Here is a 20,573-nt window from a genome sequence, read left to right as displayed (position 1 = left end):
GCTGCATATAACCAGGCAGCTTACAGATTGCTGCCCAACTCAATTAGGAGCCTGTTTTTCTCACATTCATCGACACCCGCAACACTCAGTTGAATGGGAAGCCACACCAGGCGAGCAAAGAAGATGGCTTACCCTCAGTCACATTCTTGTCGCTATTGCAAGCAGCTTAGCATTACATATGACGGCCAATACTGTTTCACAAAGCTCAGGCGACTTGGCTATCAACAGGTCCAACGAGGAGCCAGACTGGGCTGCACGTTGCTGGAAAGCCTCTTGCATCGATTTAAATCACAACATCCCTCAACATGCCAGCCATTGATGCTCGAGAGCGGTATCATGCGCGACGATCGAGACTTCCTTGGACTCGAGTTTGAATGGAAATGCCGAGGAGAGTGCGGTACAGACATTGATTGGTTATATGAGCTTCAGACGGTTGAGATCATAAATGGTACCAACATACACCCATCCATACACAATTTGGACATTTTCGTGTTAACCATGGCAAAAAGAAGTTGGACCTCCGCTTCAGATGCGTGCGGCGGATCGGCCGTTCAATCTGCGTCCTGCATCTGACGAGAGCTTTGAGTGGATCAAACGCCGACTGCGGCACTGCCGAGAGAACCACGAAAAATGCCGAAAGATCCTCGACTCGCGGCGGAAATTGAAGATGCCATGCCGTCTAATTGAGGTTGGCCCACCGGGAGCGTCTACCTTGTATCTGCGAGAGGCAAAGTTACCAGGCATGGACAAGTATGCAATTGCTAGTTATGTATGGGGCGAAAAGAAGAGCTCTGCCATAGCTGATTCAAAATTGAAAAGGCGGAATCTGCGATCAAGAATGAAGAAGGGCATGCAGTTGTCGAAGATGCCCCAGACCATCCGAGACGTCGTTACGGTGACGCGGCAACTTGGGTACAGCTATCTTTGGATTGATGCTCTCTGTATTGTCCAAGATGATAAAGATGAGATGAAACGAGAGGTGGGAGATATGCCCCAATTTTATCAGAGATCTGATGTTACGATTTCAGCGGCAAGGGCTGCACATGGTGGTGAAGGCTTCTTGCATCCTCGAGATGCCGCGCAAGCCTACGGAGCTGTATACGAGATCCCGTATCAACAGAGCCTTCCAGAAGGGGTCACTCGAGCAACCGTCATCTTATGTGAAAATGAGCTACGCAACGGGATCGAGCCTGGAGATACGCGGATATGGACGCATCAGGAGAAGAAGCTACCAGTGCGCAAACTGATCTTTGGCTCGAGACAAACAATTTGGACATGTCCAGAGCGCTGGGACGTTCATGGAGGAACTCGCTCACAAAAGAGCCCAGAACCCGAATTCACGCGGCCACGTCACGACGGCTCCGAGCCAGCTCAGGTACCTTCTCCGGGAGTGGAGCTGGATTGGACGATGCGTGACTGGATGGATGAGGTGTGCGATTATTCAAACCTTGAGGGTGGCCGTTCTCGCGAATTGGATAGGCTGCAAGCTTTCGCTGAGACCAGCAAAATGTTATCTGCACATGTAGTGTGGCCTACGACCCAATATTGCTGGGGGATCTGGGAAAGTGAGGTTATTCGACTGCTTCTATGGTCTAAAGACAATCCCCAGATTGAAGATCGATGTGGACCGTCTTGGTCTTGGCTGTCATTGCTTGGACCAGTTACATACCCAACTTCTACTCTATTTTGTAGGGCAGGCGACCCGAGAGATTACAACCTCAATGTCATTCACTTTCCCAAAGCACAAGATCAAGATTTACGCCTGCGCGTAAGAGGATCCATCTTGGAAATCCTTAGGGATGGCGATGGCAATACGGCAAAAGACGTGCGCAATGGAGGGCAGCTTTCGATCAGTATCAAATGGGACTATAACGTGGCAGTGCAGTCGGTTTGGCTGTTGGAGGTAATATCAGAGTATCACAGATATAAGAGTTACGGGCTCGTCCTCAAGAACACGCATGATGATGAGTTTGAGCGCTGCGGGTTCTTTGAACTGAAACTCGCCGAGTTATATCAAGGCAACCAACTGACGTGGAAAGAGTCTCGAGAGCATCTTTGGAAGGATGAAGCAGAGATTCTTATTGCATAACACGCGGATGGAGCAGTAAGCTAGGAATACTGTGGAAGGCAAACGCCTCGTTGGCTGCAGGTTACAGAGCGTATCTCATATATCGATTAATAAATGAACCTCTTATTTCCCGTACGGTATGTAGATCATTAACATACTCGTAAGAGTAGTAGTAAAAGAGGAAGGACTTTGTGCTTGTTACATTAATTTTAGAGGAGCAGATAACAACCAACTAATATAAAACCGAAGAGGGATTTTGATATTTATAAATTATAACAGTGCCTCCTCAGTACTCAACTAAAAGCCACCTGTATTATAATTGTATAATTTATTGTTCTTTGGTTTATATTGAAGTTGCCACAATCAAGTAGCGCGTTGTAGGCCCCACATTTCTCTGCGAGGCTACTGCCTGAGCGCGGCTTCTTCCCGCGATAAAGCTTCTGTGAACTTCAATTCGCAGCACTGCTAACTAATCCTTTTCTTTCCCCAATCAACCACAACCAGAGCAAACAACTACAGCATCCACCTGTTTCCCTTTCGACCATCTTTACCATTTTCAACGACGTCATAAAGGCATCACCATCGAATTTCTCGCCCTCAGACCACAACCATGTCAGCGCCTAGTCCCGGAGGCGACGCCAGCGCGGCTCCTGCACCACCCCCGAAGCCGCGGCTCAAGCTCAACGTGAGCCGCTCGTCGTCCTTCATCGGAGATGCTGCAGTGACGCCTGGAGGGACCTCTTCATCTGCGCACGCGCCTCTGACAACGCCCGGCGAAGGTCCGCGCAAGGTGAAGCTCAAGATCAGCTCTTCGCAGCCGCCAACGCCGGCGGTAGCATCAGCGAACAAGGATGTGGTGATGAAGGACCTGGGCAGAGATAAAGAGACCAAGAAGGAGAAAGAGAAGGACAAGGACAAAGGGCTACCGCCAGTGGTGACGACAAAGGCGGGCCGACAAGCGAAACCGAGTCAGAAGCTCATCGAAAGCAAGAAGCGATCGCTTAGCGACGACGAAGACGAGGCGCCGCTACGTGGAAGCACGGCAGGCACCGTGGGCAATGGCCCTCCGCCAGCCACAAAAATCAAGATCAAGCCCATCGTCAAGGTCGGAGGAGGTGGCGGCGGAACAAAGGTCAAGGTGGGATCCAAGGCTGGGCTTACTCAATTGGTGCTCAAGCCTCGTGGTCGTCCGCCTGTGCACCCCCCCGGCGATGGCTATGACTCTGAGGCCAGCGACAACGAAGTTGACCCGGCAATCGAAGAGCAGTTTGTCCTGCGCATGTTGCCTGGCGAGCACGCCGACTATGTGCGCACGTGTATGGAGAACGGCAAGATTGGGCTGCCCAAGGCGGCTGGGGGCGCTGATATTTACATGAGATTCTTCGAAGAGGACTCTCGGCGCGGAGTCGTGGCTGTCAAGGGCCAGTGCTTCGCAGCTGTCATGGTCGATCTACCCACCATTACGGAGTCGATGAAGACGTGGGACCGCAAGTCATTGATGAAGTCGGCAGACATCTGCCAGATGCTCTTTGCATTCCAGGCTGTTAAGAGTGAGGAGGAAGCAAGACACGTACCTTTGCCTAGCATCATTGATTCGAACTTCAAATGGCCGCACGGCCTGACACCACCGATGCACGATTGCGTGAACCGACGATTCGCCAAAACCATCAGCCGCAAAGAAATCGAGGACAAGGAAGCGGAAGTCGAACGGCTTCTCACCGAGGACGCTAAGTGCGCCTCCACGAAATGGGAATGGGTTGATGAGCGTGAAAACGGGGTCGATGAAGACGGAGAGGAGGACGCTGAAGGCGAGATGGATGATAGCATGGGCTATTTCGGCCAATCGCACATGTCTATGGGCGTCGAGGAAGAAAACGATTTCGATCTCGAGGCCGACCTGGAAGCTGCCTTTGCCGACGAGCTCATGGCCGAAACCCCTGCTACCGCCATGGACACTCAGACCCCCACAGCTGCACTCGCTGGAACCCCTTCGGCCTCGGCAGCCCTGCAGCAAAGTATCGAGGAAAGTGAATCTGACGACGATGATGACGATGACGATGACGACGATGATGATGACGACCTCGATGAAGATGCGCGTGCCCAACGTGATGAAGAACAGGGCGTCAAGGACATCATCAACGATCTCAAGAAGCAGCTCGCTGCCCGTGTGGCCGACTTTGAAAGGACGCAGAACAAGATTCTCAGGACTCGTCTTGAAAACCAGATCAAGCAGCTCAAATCGGAGATTGCGCTCAAGCAATCTTCTATTGGTATCGAGGCCGACGACTAAAGAGTTCTTGGTCATATCTCCCAAGGTTTCTTTTATTGGCGCGCTTCATCAATACTCTAATTACATCATAATCGTCCTCTAGCTCAGAGAGGGTTTCAATCAGTTTTTATTTTCTTTGGTACCTTTTTTTTTTGGTGCCGTTCGTCTGGCAAGGAGTTTACGGACTGGTTAAAAGGGAGAGAATGACATAACATGCAAGGAATGGCGGCTGGGATGGCGTTGTAATGTATTTTAACTCGCTTTCTTCGCTTGATGATTCATTCCGATATGGAGTCAGCGATTAGGATTGGTATAGCCTTTTTTCTTCTACATCTTGGAGGCTAGATGCCAATAAGCGACTGCAATAGACATTATCAAACTATACGTGAACAAGAGATGAATGACGTCGTGTTTGTATCGTGCAACTGGAATTGAATTACAACAAATAAATGTTGGGCATCGAAGGTCTTGCTCATCCGAAAGACGCCGAGACCTGGATATTTCTCACTACATCTCAACCGTATATGCAACCCGCATTTGTCAAGAAAAGCTCATCCGCTCCTCCAAAGCTTTCGCAGTCCGCGCTGTATTCCTCACCAACACATTTTCCGCCGTCTCGATAACATCCCTCCACACCAAGGTCTGGCAAAACTGCTCGAGGTTCTTGGGACGAGCCTGCGCCTTTTGGCCGCCACTGCGATTGACATGCCGCAGGATCGATCTCTGGATGTAGACTGCCATTGGTGGGTCTCGTTTGGACTGCTGTCTGAGATAATTGGCTATGAAGATGGCGTCGCTGAGCTTGGTTGTTTTGTGGTCTCTGTTCCAGCGGCGGGTTGAGCCGATGGCGTCGCCAATACGCTGCTTGATGGAGACTTGACTCCTCGCTGTTTCTTGGAACAAGTTGTGAGTACTAAGTACATATTGGAAAGACAAATATGTAGCGCAATGAAGAATGATTAAAATACTTACTAGGCTCAGATAATGGCTTCCTGGTCTTTGATCTTGTTTGAATCTCGCTGCCCACTGTTGCCAATGCTGAGGCTTGAGTGCGCCTCATCAAAGCTTCTGCCTCCTCCGCCGTCGGGAGTTTGTCCACCGTACTCGAGATGTCACTAACCATGCCCTTAAGCTCCCCCAATTCCTTCCTAAACAGCTCGGCAGACTCATCCATCCCCTTTTTACATTCTTCAAGATCGACCTTGCCGTTGCCACTCCACTCCGGCCCCTGAATCTCTCCCATGCGCTGCTTCACCGCGAGTATCTCCCGAAATATGTTCTGCAGCCTCGCCTCGTGTCTTTCTCGGAATGACTTGTCTTCTTTGGCGCGCATCATGAGTGTGCTGAGGTCCTTTTCCAGACGCTCTGCCTGGTTGCCTACGGCACGCATGTTGAGCTCAATGGTCATGCGCGCTAGGACATCTGCGTTAGAGAGGTCCTTGGGGTCGCTGCAAGTAGCAATGGAGTTGTTTAAGGCGATCGACGAAATGTATGAGGAAGACGGTACTATAGCTGTAGTTATGGCGTTGTTGTTGCTTGATCTGCGGCTGGGTTCGTTCGGTAATGCCGTTGCTGGGACGGAACGGCCCCTAGTCCTCATGCTGGCCTTTTCTCGAAGACTTGGCTTTTGTCTAATGAGATTTCTAGGTTAAATCATAGAGATAGTTGGTAATTATGAAAAGCAGAAACAAGCAGAAAAGAGGGAAGATGATTGTGAATGGTACAAGGGCCTGACACTTCCTTCTCAAGCTGTAAAGATGGACAAGTGGGAAGGCACCTGTGTCTTCCTTCCCTCCACACATCACTGAAAAATATCCCAAAACGGCAATAGCGCAAGCTATTAAAATGGAATTTCAATTCGCTATTAGATAAGATGTTTATAGAAAGATACTGAGTAGGTATATAGCAACTGCGCTCTTCACTTCAACGCCGATTCTTCCATGCAACATCAACACCTCAACATAGTCAATCAATCATCTCTGTCATCACAAGAAAAGAAGAAAAGAAGAAAAGAAAACACCATCGTCTATTTTCCCTCTCGCTGTCTCGCAATCCACTCCAGAAACATGTCCACGTCTTTGGCAATCTGCCCCGGAACCGCCATCTTCTGAATCCACGCCGGCAGCACGCCTCTCGCATCCGACACGGTTCCCATCAGCCACTCGACATTCCCCTGCTCGTCCACCTCCTTGAAGCGCTCAATGCTCGTGTACGTGCCTCTTAGGGCGCCGTCCGACCTTGGCTCTTCGCTGCTGAGAGACTCTGGCACCGCCGCTATCTGAACAACGATGAACTCGCGCCGCCCTCGTACCGCCGCCGTCACTTGCAGCACGGGAAACACGCGGTTGTTGAGCGGTGCAGGCATTTTGTGCACAGACTCCTCCAGCTTCAGCGTGAAATCCTCGTACACGTCGCCTCCCAGCGTGACCTCCACCCCCGTGCAGTCCCACTGCTTCTTCAGCATGTGGCTCATGACTGTGGGAGTAAACTTCATCTCCGCGTCCGCATGGCCGTCTTTGAAACACCGCACCCACTCCTCCCAATCGGCGGTCCCAGCCTTCTTCGCCTCCTCGTGAACGCTGCGTCTCAGACTCCAGGTTTCCGGCTTGAATTTTGAGCCGTTGCTCGCCTGCGGGAGGTTCTCGTCCTTGGCTATCGTCTTCAGCTCTTCAGCTGAGACGACTCGCTCAAACATGTGCACTGGCGCGGCTGAGTGGTGAAACGCCCTGCATCCCTTGGCCTTCCATGGCCCATCTCCGTTTCCTTGGTTGGATTTACCCGACGAGGATGATGATGACGAAGATGATGATTGCGGTGGCACGGTGCTGACAAAAGGAACTGCCTCGTTTAATATGGATTGAAGCAGCGGAGCTAGATCGTTGGCTGACGCGGTCTCTGAGGGGAGCTGTGACGGACGGATGCCCCAGAGTCGAACATAGGGGCCGTGCTGATGGGCCATGTCGCCAACCTTATGAGCAAACAACGACACTCGAGAGAAAAATGAATGCGAGCTTCTAAAACGAGCAGAAAGACGAGAATAAGACTATGACACCTCGATGAGCAGCGACTATGGCTATGACGACGACGACGAGACTGAACAGAAAGGTACGCGGTTTACGTGCTGGGACAGGCTGGCTTAAAGGGTGACCCGAGCGGACGGCAAGCTAGCTCCCAGGGGCTGCTTCTCTCCATAATAAAAGATGTGGCCGTGGTGTGATGGAGAGAACTTAAAAAGGCGTCGAGGTGAGCCCATGCGAACCTAGGGGCTTTTATTAGCGAACGTGGCTATTTCTGTCAATCTGCCTTACCGAGATCTAGATGCCGAGCCCCCGTGGTCTGGACCGGATATGGCGGCTTTGCCGGGCGGGCTACGTCTCACCTTCGGCCCCAAGACCGATTTGGATGGAGATCGGGGCGTCAGAACAGTCTTTCCGATTCGGGGCAACTTGTTTTGTCTATTTGGGAGAGAGCATGTGATATAATGAGGACTTTTTATAGCAAAGCTTCTAAGTGGTCTTTCTTTATTTCGTCTAGCTCTATTCAAAGCTCTACTGGCGTTATTATAGGTAGTAGTTATTCCAGTCATGATGTAGCCATTACCATCATGCGTTTATTGTTTCCTCCCAAGCATCCCAAAAACTCCGACGTAAGATATCATGTACAGTACGCATCCAACCCAACTCAAAAACTGGGGTGTAATTTTTGCTTGCCTCTTAACCCGTCCACTTTCTCCTTCAAGACGTCGACATCTTAATCTCTCCGCTCCCATCGAATCTTGGCAGGCTCAAGAGGTCGAGAGAATAGAGAAGCATAGTCTGTGCCGACAATGTTGTTGCTGCCATCCACGTTGCTCAGCTTGAACAGGCGCACCGTCTCGGCAATGATGGTCTGCAGCTGAAGATTGGCAAAGTGCTCGCCAATGCATCGATGACGGCCGGCACCAAAGGGAAGGTAAGGAGAAGCCGCACCCTTGCTGACAATACCGTAACCATAGTCGACCTTTTCTTCCTCCTCCTCGCTTCGGACCATCAGGGGAGCGTTGGGAGAGCCAGGCAGCCAGCGGTAAGGATCCCACTTTTCAGGGTTAGGGAAGTAGGCAGGGTCGGAGCCACTGACACCAGGAGCAGAGAGAAGGACGTGAGACGTGGGGATGACATATTTGGTACCAGGGACGGGCATCGGCTGCTTGACCTTGCGCATGATAGAGTGGATAGGAGCGTTGATACGGAGAGTCTCCTTGACAATAGCTTGGTGTAGGGGGAGCTTGGCAAGATCCTCGTACTGCAGGGGAGGCAGATCGGCACCCAGGACCTTGATTTGTTCCTTGTAGAGATCCTCGACAACCTGGGGGTATTGAGCAAGATGGAGCATGATCCAGGAGCTGGTGGAGGATGAAGAGTGCTGACCAGCCATGAGCAGGGCAATCATCATGTGGGCGATCTCGTGGTCAGGAACGGGGGTACCGTCCTTGTACTCTGACTTCATGAGGTGCTTCAGGATGTCAAGTTCCTTGTCAGCGTCGCCGAGGGCTCGTCGCTCCTTGATGGTGTCGATGTAGATCTTGGCAACGGTGCGCTGAGCGTGGTCGCGCTTGCGGTTCCAGGGGAGAGGAGCCCAGTGAAGCACAAAGTTGATCGAGGTGAAGCCCATGTCAAGGTCGTGGTACAAATCAGCCAGTGACTCGTCAAACTTGCTGCGGATGAGGCTGCCCTGGAGGGCGTGGGAAGCAGTGAAGATTGTAATCTCGGCCATCTTCTTGGGGATGTCGACAATTCCAGACTTGCCCTTGAAGGCGGAGTCGCGCTTGTAGTATGATGTAACCTCGTGGGAGATGATGGGAACGTAGGTCTTGAAAGCTTCGGTCGTAAGAGCGATTTTCATGAACTTGAGTTTCATGTTAGCAGCTGATTCAAAGGCTCGTCTTGATATGCGACTATGGACAAGTTCAAACTCACCTTCTTCTGCTCCATCAGCTTGGCATTGGGGCAGTCATAGACGACATCTCGTCCGAAGACGGGAGTAGTCAAGACACTGTAAATCTCCTCGGCGTTGACATCCTTGAGCTTGCCATTGAGGATAAAGTCGTTTCCAGCAGGGCCCACCGCCACGGTCGTCTTCTTGCCGAGCAGAACAAAGGTAAAGACGTCGCCATACTGCCAGTTGAGTGTTAGCCATGTCTTCTAGGCCGATTGTAAACAGATGTGTCTTTGCCTACCTTGGCACGATTCTCACGGAAGAACTTGGGGGGATCCATGCCGTAGATCACGGTGCTGCCAATAAAGGGGAACCAGTGGAAAACCATAGGCGGGTCGGAGGGGTTCGTGAAGAGCAATTGCTGGGCGACATTGAAGAAGACGGCGACGGCGAGAAAGCCAGCAACGGCAATGGCGACTTGCGCGCCAATGCCCTGCTGAAAGTAGAGCTGCGCAGCCGGATGGCTGAGGGCATCTTGGAGGACGCCCATCGTTGGGGATTAGGTGGCAGACTGGGAATTGTCGAGATGGTAGGGAGCCCAAAGAAAGAAAACTTGTCTGCCGCTCTGGAGCAAACGAAGGAAAATGACGAGAGACTGCCGGCCCCGTCCTTTTTATCAACAGGGAGCAAAAGCCTCGATCTGAGGAAAAGAAAGGAGGGAGAGAAGAGATGGAGGAAGTGCAGCTACGGCACCACCATGGTGCGATAAGTCAGCCCAAAGTGAGCCTTAATCAGTGGCCCTTTGGCTCTATCAAGATTGGCTCAAATTGGCTTTGGCAGCCAAACTCGCATATTTTTTGCCTTTTTTTCGCTGCCAAAGGCCAGATCCAGGGGGGCATCGCACCTCGAGTGGGGCTCGTCTCGTCCCCCACGAGGCAAGTGTGGTAGATGGGCCAATCAGAGCGCCTGTGATGGCAGGTTATACTACTGCGTAAATGCACTGCGTACATGCATGGAAAGCACAGACCGCCTGGAAAACGGGATATCGGTGGGTCTCGTATTCGGCTCTGTGCGCGATTCTGCTGTCTTTTTTCTTATACGTGTACCGAATTGCTGATGTTTTCGATAGCCTTACTCGATGTGGGTTGTGGGCGAATGCGAATACGTTTCTGTCTTCTTTTTAAAGTATTACGCTGATGACAACACCAAGCAAGAAGGTGTGATGCAGGCCTCCAAATACACGTATAGGTATGCAATTTCGGGATAAAGAAACGAATTCAATTGGCTGCTATCTATCCTCCATGTCCAGAACTCTGGCTCTTGGAGGAGAAGAAAAACTACTGTAAACGGTGGTGTGATGCCCCTTCATAACCTCCACAGTATCGAACAATCTCCTAGATCTATCAATGACCAACGGCAAGACTCGGTTGCGAGATGCATTAGCACGTTCCCGTTGTGGTATGCAACAGTTCTTGATTGGAAGCAACCCATAGAAATAGTATTGAATGGTGTGTTGTCAAGAATAGAAGTGAGTATCTACCGAGCTACATCGTCGCAACAGCGAGTGCCCAAAATGTAGACCCGATTGCAGCCTAAATCTAAGTCATCATCCGTTAGATGCAGATTGATACACGGGTAAATGCATATCTGCGCGCATGATAACGACAAAAAGAAGGCAGAGAGGAAATACACGCAAAATGAACAAGGAAATCCAAGCAAAAGTCAAAGCAAAGCAAACGCTGCCCTAGTGTCTTCCGTCCGCAACCTGTGAGCCAGTTCATGTCCAAGTCAGGTCCTTTGTCAAACGCCAAACCCTACCCGCCGTCCTTTGCTTAAAAGGGGAAAAAAGAAGCCAGCTGCTAAATTAGAACATCATGTATGTGGTATCTGTATGCTGCCATATCGGTCTCAAACTTCAAGGTATCACTGCGTCACTCAAAGGATCACCGAAAGAGGAGTAAATATAACAACGGGGGTCGACGCATTTACGCTTGAGCGACAATGCTTCTTCCCACGGCACCCCATTTGAATCGTCTCAGGCCGCTGCTGGACGAGCGAATCACATCACGGCTGGAAGAAGCAGTGTCGTTGACGCTGCCAACGCTCGCTGCCAAGCCTTCCTGACGGCCGACTTCACGCCCAATCACATAGCCAGCTCCAAAGCCAACTACGGATACGAGCACGACGACTCCGGCACTGACAACCCAGGTCAGGAGAGTTGGGGAAATGAGGGTCTCCTCCGCAACGACGGCTGCAGTTGCCGTCTTCTTCTTCTTAATCGCTCGAGGGTTTCGGGCTGTTGATACAACCCGTTTCGTCTTCTCGGAGGGTGCACGAGTCCGCGAGGATGATCTAGCCGGAGAAGCCTGTTCACGTTTGGCTGGGGCCGCTGCGGCTGCTGCTGGGGCCAGCTGAGGTTTCTCAGATTCATCCTCCAGCTCTGTTTCTGGGACGAATCGGAGTTCCATGGGCTGGCTGCTAGGCCCGATTCCAGATTGTGCAGCTCGCTGCGCCTCAGTTTCCTCCTTGCTCTTAGGCAGACCTCTAGCTGCGGCAGCGCATGACAGGAGAGTGGTCAGGGATGCGCGGAGGGCTGCGTCGTTATCTTCTCGAACCGATGGTGACATAAAGCTAGGCCCACGCTGAACTCTCGTATGCGAGCGCTGAGAGAAGGATGGCCGTGTGAAGTCCCCGTGGGGATGCGGAGACATGGCTGCATTTGACGAGTAACTTCTCTGGTGCGATGGAGGGTGGGAGAATGCATTAGGTTGTGGCCGAAAGGCGGTTTGGTTTTGAGCTCCCCCTAAAGCCGTGCCTTCATCTCCATCAGACTCCCCGTCAGAATCCTCCATATCCTCTTCTGGCGACGGCTGCATGTTCTCGGTCGAGCTGGAGAGGACATGGTCTTCCTCGCTGTCGCTTTCATCATATTCATCTTGGCTGCTGGTCCCCGTAATAGGGATGGTGGTCTGTATACGCGGTACGGATCTTGCGGATGCCTGCACTCGCCGGCGGCGACTGTAAGAGTTTCCAACCCGCAAGCCAGTTGTCACTATTTCATCGCCGATGCTGGAGAGCGACGAAGACGATGGCTGCGACGCAACCTCGACCCATGAATCGGTGTTTTCTGCTGCTGTTAGCGGAGATGGACTACGGTCGTCGAGAGATGTCACTGGTGATGACGAACCATCATAGCGGCGTTGGTGAAGACTCGAGCCTGGCAGAACGTTTGGCATACTGACGGTTCGCTGCCCACTGGGGCCCGCCTGCTCATCAAATGGCGACTGATGGGTCATCGTTTCGGTTTTGTGAGAGTATGAAGTATCGACACCTAAAATATCCCAGGCCAACGACGCTGTTCGGCCTCGACACACTGACAATAGATGCTATTCCCTGTAGTCCTGCACTCCTTATCGGTGACCGCGACCCACCCGGTCGCAAATCGGCCAGAAATCGCACGCGCGCAGTCTCTTCACCACGACGCCGCTACAAATATCGACAGGCCGCGATAAATCCACAGATGGGAGAAGGAGTCGTAAATACCGTCGAGGTGGGCGAAGGGAAATGAGGAAAGATGGCCAGAGTCGGAGATAGAGAGCGTTCTGTTGAGAGGTTGGGCCGAGATGTCTCGCTAGATGGATGGCCTGTCTGGACTAAAGGCTGCTGCATGACGATAAACGACGGCCAGTCAGCAGTACCTGTGATAGCGCTTGTACCGGTACTTTGGCAAGATTGGCTGGGACAGTGCGCAGGCGCATCACGCGCTGGCCAATTGCGTCACTACCACAAATGACGAGATCTAGGGGAACATGGATGAGAGCGGCGTTATGTAATCTGGCAACAAGACGAAGACGGCCGAGACAAGCTGCGGAGGGCCGGTCAAGATGAAGAAATGGCTTCTCTTAAGCGGAATTAGCTTTTTGTTTGGGGGACTATTATTGCTAAAGTATCGAAACGCCAGGGGGGAGAACAGGCAAAATGCAGAATCCAGCATTAGGTACTCCGAGATGAACCTTGAAACAGAGTTACCCAACAAGTTTTCCTGCTGCAGCTAAGTACATTCATTTTCATCTCTACTCCGTATCTGCCCAATCAACAGTAACAAGCCCAAATCTCAAATCTCCCTGTAGCAGTATTCACCCAATCAAGACAAGAAACCAGATGATCAACGTCTCCGGCAATGATGCACTCTGCCAGAGACACTTACCCAAAGTACAGTGTCGCGCGCACAGTACCCCAAGTCCCCCAGCATTGGCGCGACGGGCGGTGTGCGTGACCGTGCAAGTACCACTACCTCGCAGCACGCGGAGACATTCCCCCAAACTCACAAGGCTCTCCCAGGCCCTTTAGTGGTATAAGCCCAGCCAGCCCAGGTCATGAGCACAGGGCGGGGGCTTTGCCTAAACCAGCCAGAGCCCGCATGAGCAGCCAAAGACGTAATGGATGGCCTCCCTTGCAACTTGATAAAACTGGCTTGACGGTCTCCCGACTTGTCGTATCACTTTTGAAACAAGTTGAAGCAAAAATGGCAATCCAGACGAGGGGTTTGCAAAATACCGGGGAATTTGCAAACGGTGGGTATACAGAATTCCATGTTACGCGTACATCGACTGCGCTACATTCTCCAATATAGTGCTCTTATTGTCTCGCTGTACTCGTACGCACATATTCATTTGCGGTCCCTCTTTTTCATGCAAACCACTTTGCGAGATACGAATGCGACTGTGCATGTCCGATCTGATCGCTTACTCGGTTCTTCTCGCTGTGTCTGTCTGGAGGCTATCTTCTTTCGAAACGGGCACTGATCCGCCACGGTACAGTCAGACGAGAGATCCTGCAAACAGCCACTGTGCGCAGACTGTCCAATCACCTGCATCGTGCTCAGGCTCCCTGATAGCAAACGACAGGGTGTGGCATGTTGTCAAATCCAGGGAGAGGAATGGCGTTTGTCACACGGTGATGGCGCGCCACCGGATTTGCTCAGCCTTGTCGCATCAAGGTGATAGGTCATCTGTCATCCAGGACAAGGGCCAATCGCAACTGGATGCCGGGCATCGTTCATCGTGTCTGCATTTCACAGGCGAAGCAAAAAGAGCGCATATAGCAAGTTGAATCAATCGGACAGACATTTGTATTTCTTATACTCAGATTCTACAGAGCTACATCATGTCTAGTAAAGGAGAAAGAAAGATGAAAAACTTTTCCAGAGCAAACGCCTATTTTTACAATGCAATGCAAACGTCGTGGGCGGAGACTTACCAGTCTCTTGGAGCAAGAATTATATCGGTGTACATCTGGGGGTTTTTACCTTATAACGAGTTAAGCAAAGGTTGGGCTCGTACATGCAGTACGAGCCCTCAAGTGCAGCCCACGTATCAAGTATTTGCATTTGCAAAAGCCCCCAGGTCCCTCAGAAGTATTCGCAGCCATCAAAGTTGGTTCTTTCGTCTATGCCCCATAGTGGCCGTCAACAAAAGAACCCAAGATTAAGCCCTCAAATCCCTCAGAAGCCCACTGGTTTGTACAAAGCGCCGACGGTGGAACCGTCATTGCTGCCGACGTCAAAAAGCCCAACTATGCCATATTCACCATGCTTCTCATGAGAAGCAAAGCGATGAGCCCACAGATTACCAAGTGCCAAAGCCCCCAGCGTTCATCTGCGCTCTATTACCAAAGAGCGTTGCCCAAAGCCCACTAAGTCTCAAAAAGCCAAACGTAGATTGTAACCGAAACCCCAAATACCCACAACCCGCGATATATATTAAACCCATATCGGACGAAGCCTTCTTAGTCGAAGGAGATCTTGGTGCCAGCGGGCTTGGTGCGGTTGACAGCACTAAAGTTACCGCCACGGCCACCGCCGAAACCACCACGGCCACCGCGGCCACCACGACCGCCTCCGCGAGGACCACCACGGCCGCCACCGAAGCCGCCACGGCCACCACCAGCTCCTCCCTGAGGACGGGGGCTAGAGAAGTCAAGTCGCAGGCTGCGGGCGAATCTGCCGTTGCCAATGGTAGCACCGTTCTTGGCCTCAAGGGCAGCCTTGGCATCCTCAACAGAGCCAAAGGTGACATAGCCAAAGCCCTTCAAGTTACCGCTATCACTGTAGAAAAGATGTGTTAGCATGGCAAAGGTAGAGAGTAAGGTAGACTCTTTCAAGCCACAGGGCAAACTTACGGGTCGGTGGGCAGTCGAACGCTAGTGACAGCCGCAACCTCGTTGAAGAACTCGGTAACGGTATCCTGATCGGTGTCGAAGGGCAGGTTGCCGACGAACAGGGTGTCGCTCTCGGCGCTGAGGGTGTCGCCGTGCTTCTTGGCGCGGTCGGCAGCGCGGTCCTGAGGGTTGGAACCCTCGGGGCGGGCGTTGGCATAGTCGAGGTTGATGTTACGGCCACCAACATCCTGGCCCTGCATGGCCTCGTAGGCAACTTGAGCAGACTCAGCATCCTTGAAGTCAACATAACCGAAACCACGGCTGCGGCCAGTGCCCTTCTCGGTGACAACACGGGCACCAACAAGGCCGTCGAAAGACTCGAAAGCCTGGTAGAGGGCATTGTCATCAACGCTCCAAGCCAGGCTGCCGGCGAAGAGGGTAGGGGCAGCGTTGCTGTCCAGCTTGGTCTTCTTGGCAGAGGTATCGATCTCCTCATCGGCCTTGCGCTTCTTGGAAGGCTCAGCCTTCTTCTCCTCCTCCTCATCAGAAGAGTCGTCCGAGTCCTCCTCAGAGTCATCGCTGTCATCAGACTTGGAGTCCTAAGGAAAGGGAAAGGTCAGTCAAAGTTCAAGACAGCGAAGTGAATGTGTGGTAGCAGTAGTAACTAACCTTGGCAGCAGGCTTCTCCTCATCGTCGCTCTCCTCATCAGAGTCGGACTCGGAGTCCTCAGACTCCTCAGCCTTGGCCTTACCGTTCACGGCAGGCTTCTTGGTCTCCTCCTCATCGGACTCAGAGTCATCAGACTCGGACTCGGACTCGGACTCGGACTCCTCCTTGGCAGCAGGCTTCTTGGCCTCCTTCTTGGCAGGCTTCTTGGTGGTCTCCTCCTCAGACTCAGATTCGGACTCAGACTCAGACTCGCTCTCGCTGGCAGAGTCGGAGTCCTCCTCCTCCTCCTCGGAAGACTCGTCAGAGGATTCGGGCTCAGCCTTCTTCTTTGACTTCTTGGAGGGCTCCTCCTTGGCAGTCTTCTTGGGAGTGGTGGCCTTAGCGACGGCCTTGACAGGCTCAGCGGCAACAGCCTTCTTGGTGACCTTGGTGGACTTGGCCATTGTGAAAGGGTATTAGATTAATTGGATTGAAAAGAAGTGACAAGAAAGGGTGCAAGGAAGAGATGAAGACACAAGACTGAAAATTTTCTTGTCTCAAAGGTGGATGTAGGAGAGAAAGAAATGCAAGCAGCAGCAGCGTCGCAAGCTTTTAAACCTTGGGGTGGTTGGGGCCTTCGCGTGCTGCACCCAACTTTTTTCAGAATTTTTTTCTTCTTGTCCGGCAGAATAGTGGGCTTACCAAAGGCGGTGGGCGCGAATGGCATAGCTCGTCATTGGCTTTCCCCACACGCGCACCCGCAGCCTTGTGTGGCTAGAAGTTGATGCCTGAGGCCAGCAGCGAAAGTCTCAAGCAGGCTAATCGCATAGCGGCCTGCCCTGGTAAGGTAGGCATGCAAAGGTGCTCAAGCATCAGGAGATATTCGAGCTTCCGTTGCCTCAGCCCTCGACCATTCGGCCTCGCCCAGCCGCATCCCTTTCGAACCTTTACAGCCCAGCCACCTCTGCAACATGCCGACACCCGAGTCCGAGCTCTTCAAGAGCCAGAAGCCCACGGTGGCCCCCACATTCAACGGCGTCGACTTTGACGATACCAAGGCTTTCAAGGCTGCCGAGGATGCCATCATTCGGGAACAATGGGTTGGCGCCATGATGACTCGCATTGTTGGCGAGGAATTGGGCAAGTGCTATGTCCGAGAGGGAGTCAACCACTTGGAGAACTGCGGCCATTTGAGAGGTGAGTTTTGGGAAGCGCATAGGCGAATACTTGATGCTTTTGTTCTTGGAGAAAGACATTAAAGACTCATTGCTTTGAAAAAAACAGAAAAATACCTGCAATTGCTCTCGGCGAACAAGATTAAGGGAACCAAGTTCATCCAGCAGAACTACCTGGAGAAGAAGGACCAGGAGTTTGATTTGGAGCGCAAGGTGCACACAAGCGACAAGATTGCCAAGCTGAACCAGGGACGATTCTCATGAATCCGATGAAGCCAAGTGTTTGAACATGTGTCATAGTATTTTTGAGTTATTGGGCGGCCGAATCAACCGGCTGAGGGCCTGTCTGGGATGGGGTAGAGCCATGGTTTAGAACCACAGCCATGATATTGAGCGCAGAGGCCGAACGCTCTGCCAGTGTATATATCAGGAAGCAACGGAATTAAATTTGAATACAAAAGAAACTATAGAAAACTGCCAATGCTGAATTAACTCCAAAGTTGCCCTCAATCCATCAAAGCTGGTCGGTTTAAAAAGGATGAGGCTGAGAGCAAGTCCAGAGCTTCTGCGGTCAATCAATCCCATTGGCCACCCCACCAACCAAACGCATACCCAAAATTTCTCCAAGCACCAATAGAGCCTCGCCTCACCCAGCGACAACCTCGCACATATCAAACCTCCCCACCCTCAACAATGTTCTGCACCCGGTGCCTGCGCGCCACTGTCGCGCGCCGTCAATTGCCCTTTTCACGGCAATTCTCATCGTCGCTGCGATTCTACTCAGCCGAGCCCCAGCTCTCCACGCCCGTCGTCGACGCCGGCGAAGCAGCAAAGCCCACGCCCACTTCAAGATCCATCTGCCCAGAGGGAACCGTGCTCAATGGGCTCAACTACACAAAGGGCGGGCAAGACCCCGTCGCCATGAAGGATGAGGACTACCCGGAGTGGCTGTGGTCGTGCCTGGACGTCATGAAGAAGGCCGATGCCGAAGACGACAACCTCGGTGACGAGTTCTGTACGTCGTACCACCTCAACCCAACCAACTTAGGACAAAACACACAAAACGGAAGAAACTGTGGCTAATGGAAATTTGATTCTCTTTTCTAGCAAAATCCAAGAAACAGCGAAAACTCGCCGCCAAGCGCCAGAAGGCCCTCGAGGCCAAGCTCCTCGCCGAAGGCAACCTCGAGGCCCTCGCGCCCAAGGTGCCGCTGCAGAAGCAGTCCATCAACTTGCCCGGCCAGCAGAACGGCAGCGTCCTCGACAACATTGCCGCGGCGGACAAGCGGGAGGAGCTGAGGAAGGCCATGCGCAAGGAGAGGAGGGCCACAATCAAGGAGTCGAATTACCTGAAGTCGATGTAAAAAAAAAAAGGAAAAGGAAAATGTATCAACAGAAAAAGCGAGGATTGGTTATATAGATACTTTGTACAATACACAACAAACGAAGGTTTCCAAGAACAGGTCTTTGAATATTGGTAGAGTGTTTGATGCAGCCTCTTTTATGAGAAGCGTGGTCAGGTCTGCCAAGACTCTATCCGCAACAGTATAGTGGTTTTCGTCCACGGTCTAGTCTTGAAAAATGGATCTCACTCAGATAAAAGGGACAAGGTCTTGATGAAATATATATAAAGGGGTGTGTATATATAGATTGGGGGTACTGTCGCATTGGTATTCCATATCATTCTTCACTAGTCACAAGATATATATCCCCGAAAAATCAAACTGATATCATCATCTATTGGCCTAATTCAACACGCTCAAATCAAGCGGCACACTGCTCCCTCTGCCTGCCCTATATCTCCTTACACCACCAACAAAATCCCGAGGCTTCGGGAAAAGGTTCTCATCCTTAAAGTGCCATCTCGTGTCGTTGATCATGATCCGCGCACCGCCTTGGCTTGGTGCCCGTGAGTGATTGGTCGTCTTGGACGGTAGGCTCACTGATGAGCTGCCACCATTCGCAGTCAAGGTAAATGTGCTGGGATCGAGCATGGTATGGCGAAGAGACGATCCTCTGGCTCGCGCGGGGGGACCGTTGGAAAAAGGCGGCGCCGGAGCCGAAGCTGGAGGCGCTGGAGGCGCTGGTGGTGCCGGGGGAGGAGAAGGGGCCGCTCCGGGAGGAGCTGGAGGTGGCGGCGGTGGTTGAGCTCGAGGAGCTGAGGATGGCGAGGGTAGCGGAGGTGCAAATGAGGGCGGAGGGGGCGGTGGTGCTCCGGGCAGTACAGGGGCCGAAGTTGCTGGAGGAGGAGGAGGCGGAGGAGGTAGTGCAAAGGGAGCCGGTGCTGAGGATGCTGGCGGCGGCGGAGGAGGAGGAGGGGCCGCTGCGGGAACTGGAGCAGCCGAAGCTGGGGCCGGCGGAGGGGGAGCCGGAGGCGGCGTAGCTCTGGATGAGGGCTTGCGAGATGTTGGGAGCGGCGGCGGCTTCTTTCCAATCGGCGGCGGCGGTCCTTTGGTCTTCTTCAAGGCTGGGATGCCGGGGGGAGGTATGGGAGGTCCTCGTCCAGGAATTCCAGGAATAGCTGGCGCAGCATCGGCCGGCGGTGCTGGAGGTGCTGGAGGTTTCGGTGCGGCAAAGGTCGGGACATGGGGCGCCGAATGCGATGGCGCTTTCTCCGAATCCGAGGCAAACGAGGCATCTGCGCCAGCTCCCGTATCAATGTTCCCTCCCCGCTTCTTCAGCTTCGGTATGCCGCCGGCAAACAGACCCGCCAACTGCGGCGCTGAGTCGGCTGGGCGTATGTCTTGCGCCGCAGAGTTGTGCTCGCTGTTGCTTCGCGTTCGATTTCCGGGGACAGGCGGCGCCAGGCCGAGGCCAGGGACGGGAGGGGCGCCGCCTATGGCAGGGCCTGATGAGGATGACACCTTGCCAACAACCGGGGCCGAGCGATCGTTGGTGACGGTCTTTTTAAGGGATCTGCCTTTGTTGATGTCGGCAAGCAGAGCATTCTGAGAAGAGAGTCAGTCACACGGTTTCACCCAAAATCTCCGTCGTGGTGATACGCACTCGGCCTCCTGAACTTGGCGGTGGACGGCTTGGTAAACCGCCTGGGAGTCCTCCTGGAGGGGGAGGAGGCGGAGGAGGGGGGACTCCTCCAGCCCCAGGCAACGGAGGAGGAGGCGGCGGAGGAGGAGGAGGCATGGCAGCTTGTGACCAAGAGTCGTGATGTCGGGTGTATGTTTGGTGTCAGTCTCGGGTTGTCGCTGCGCGGAGAGGCTGGGAGAGGCGTCTCAGGGTCTCGTGCAGGGCCCAAGGGTCGGTTGGTGGACAGTCGCGCAGCCGGATCAAGACCCCGAAAGGCGGGTATCCAAGAGAAGAGGTGTCTCGGGCGAATTGCAC

At 52.8% G+C, this 20,573-nt stretch overlaps 9 protein-coding genes across 9 annotated transcripts; 4 read left to right on the top strand and 5 right to left on the bottom strand.

Annotated features, from left to right (window-relative positions):
* Positions 1–123: 123 nt before the first annotated feature.
* TRIVIDRAFT_66419 (uncharacterized protein) lies at positions 124–2,089 on the top strand (the record flags this gene model as incomplete). Its single annotated transcript, XM_014096227.1, has 2 exons — positions 124–448; positions 510–2,089. 2 exons carry the CDS (start codon positions 124–126, stop codon positions 2,087–2,089), a joined length of 1,905 nt encoding a protein of 634 aa, XP_013951702.1.
* A 489-nt stretch (positions 2,090–2,578) lies between these two features.
* On the top strand, positions 2,579–4,668 carry TRIVIDRAFT_210364 (uncharacterized protein; the record flags this gene model as incomplete). Its single annotated transcript, XM_014096226.1, has 1 exon — positions 2,579–4,668. The coding sequence occupies one exon, from the start codon at positions 2,679–2,681 to the stop codon at positions 4,356–4,358; it is 1,680 nt and encodes a 559-aa protein (XP_013951701.1).
* A 209-nt stretch (positions 4,669–4,877) lies between these two features.
* Positions 4,878–7,296, bottom strand: TRIVIDRAFT_57363 (uncharacterized protein; the record flags this gene model as incomplete). The annotated part of the gene is made up of 3 exons (XM_014096225.1): positions 4,878–5,230; positions 5,310–5,785; positions 6,395–7,296. The coding sequence occupies 3 exons, from the start codon at positions 7,294–7,296 to the stop codon at positions 4,878–4,880; spliced, it is 1,731 nt and encodes a 576-aa protein (XP_013951700.1).
* A 537-nt stretch (positions 7,297–7,833) lies between these two features.
* Positions 7,834–9,918, bottom strand: TRIVIDRAFT_75938 (uncharacterized protein; the record flags this gene model as incomplete). The annotated part of the gene is made up of 3 exons (XM_014096224.1): positions 7,834–9,221; positions 9,293–9,490; positions 9,553–9,918. The coding sequence occupies 3 exons, from the start codon at positions 9,799–9,801 to the stop codon at positions 8,088–8,090; spliced, it is 1,581 nt and encodes a 526-aa protein (XP_013951699.1).
* Positions 9,919–11,236: 1,318 nt separating this feature from the next.
* TRIVIDRAFT_160665 (uncharacterized protein) lies at positions 11,237–12,487 on the bottom strand (the record flags this gene model as incomplete). The annotated part of the gene is made up of 1 exon (XM_014096223.1): positions 11,237–12,487. The coding sequence occupies one exon, from the start codon at positions 12,485–12,487 to the stop codon at positions 11,237–11,239; it is 1,251 nt and encodes a 416-aa protein (XP_013951698.1).
* A 2,551-nt stretch (positions 12,488–15,038) lies between these two features.
* Positions 15,039–15,850, bottom strand: TRIVIDRAFT_43079 (uncharacterized protein; the record flags this gene model as incomplete). Its single annotated transcript, XM_014096222.1, has 2 exons — positions 15,039–15,357; positions 15,432–15,850. Coding segments are annotated over 2 exons (738 nt in total), but the record flags the coding sequence as incomplete, so codon positions are not given.
* Positions 15,851–17,015: 1,165 nt separating this feature from the next.
* Positions 17,016–17,650, top strand: TRIVIDRAFT_92581 (uncharacterized protein; the record flags this gene model as incomplete). Its single annotated transcript, XM_014096221.1, is given in 3 exon segments — positions 17,016–17,256; positions 17,344–17,595; positions 17,613–17,650. The coding sequence occupies 2 exon segments, from the start codon at positions 17,031–17,033 to the stop codon at positions 17,496–17,498; spliced, it is 381 nt and encodes a 126-aa protein (XP_013951696.1).
* Positions 17,651–17,927: 277 nt separating this feature from the next.
* TRIVIDRAFT_121034 (uncharacterized protein) lies at positions 17,928–18,598 on the top strand (the record flags this gene model as incomplete). The annotated part of the gene is made up of 2 exons (XM_014096220.2): positions 17,928–18,249; positions 18,342–18,598. 2 exons carry the CDS (start codon positions 17,928–17,930, stop codon positions 18,596–18,598), a joined length of 579 nt encoding a protein of 192 aa, XP_013951695.1.
* A 251-nt stretch (positions 18,599–18,849) lies between these two features.
* TRIVIDRAFT_80575 (uncharacterized protein) lies at positions 18,850–20,548 on the bottom strand (the record flags this gene model as incomplete). Its single annotated transcript, XM_014096219.1, has 2 exons — positions 18,850–20,182; positions 20,241–20,548. 2 exons carry the CDS (start codon positions 20,373–20,375, stop codon positions 18,980–18,982), a joined length of 1,338 nt encoding a protein of 445 aa, XP_013951694.1.
* Positions 20,549–20,573: the final 25 nt, after the last annotated feature.

This window comes from Trichoderma virens (assembly GCF_000170995.1).
Source record: "Trichoderma virens Gv29-8 chromosome Unknown TRIVIscaffold_88, whole genome shotgun sequence".
NCBI classification, from domain to species: domain Eukaryota; kingdom Fungi; phylum Ascomycota; class Sordariomycetes; order Hypocreales; family Hypocreaceae; genus Trichoderma; species Trichoderma virens.
Note: the sequence above shows the minus strand (reverse complement) of the source record. Positions and strands in the feature narration are given on the sequence as shown.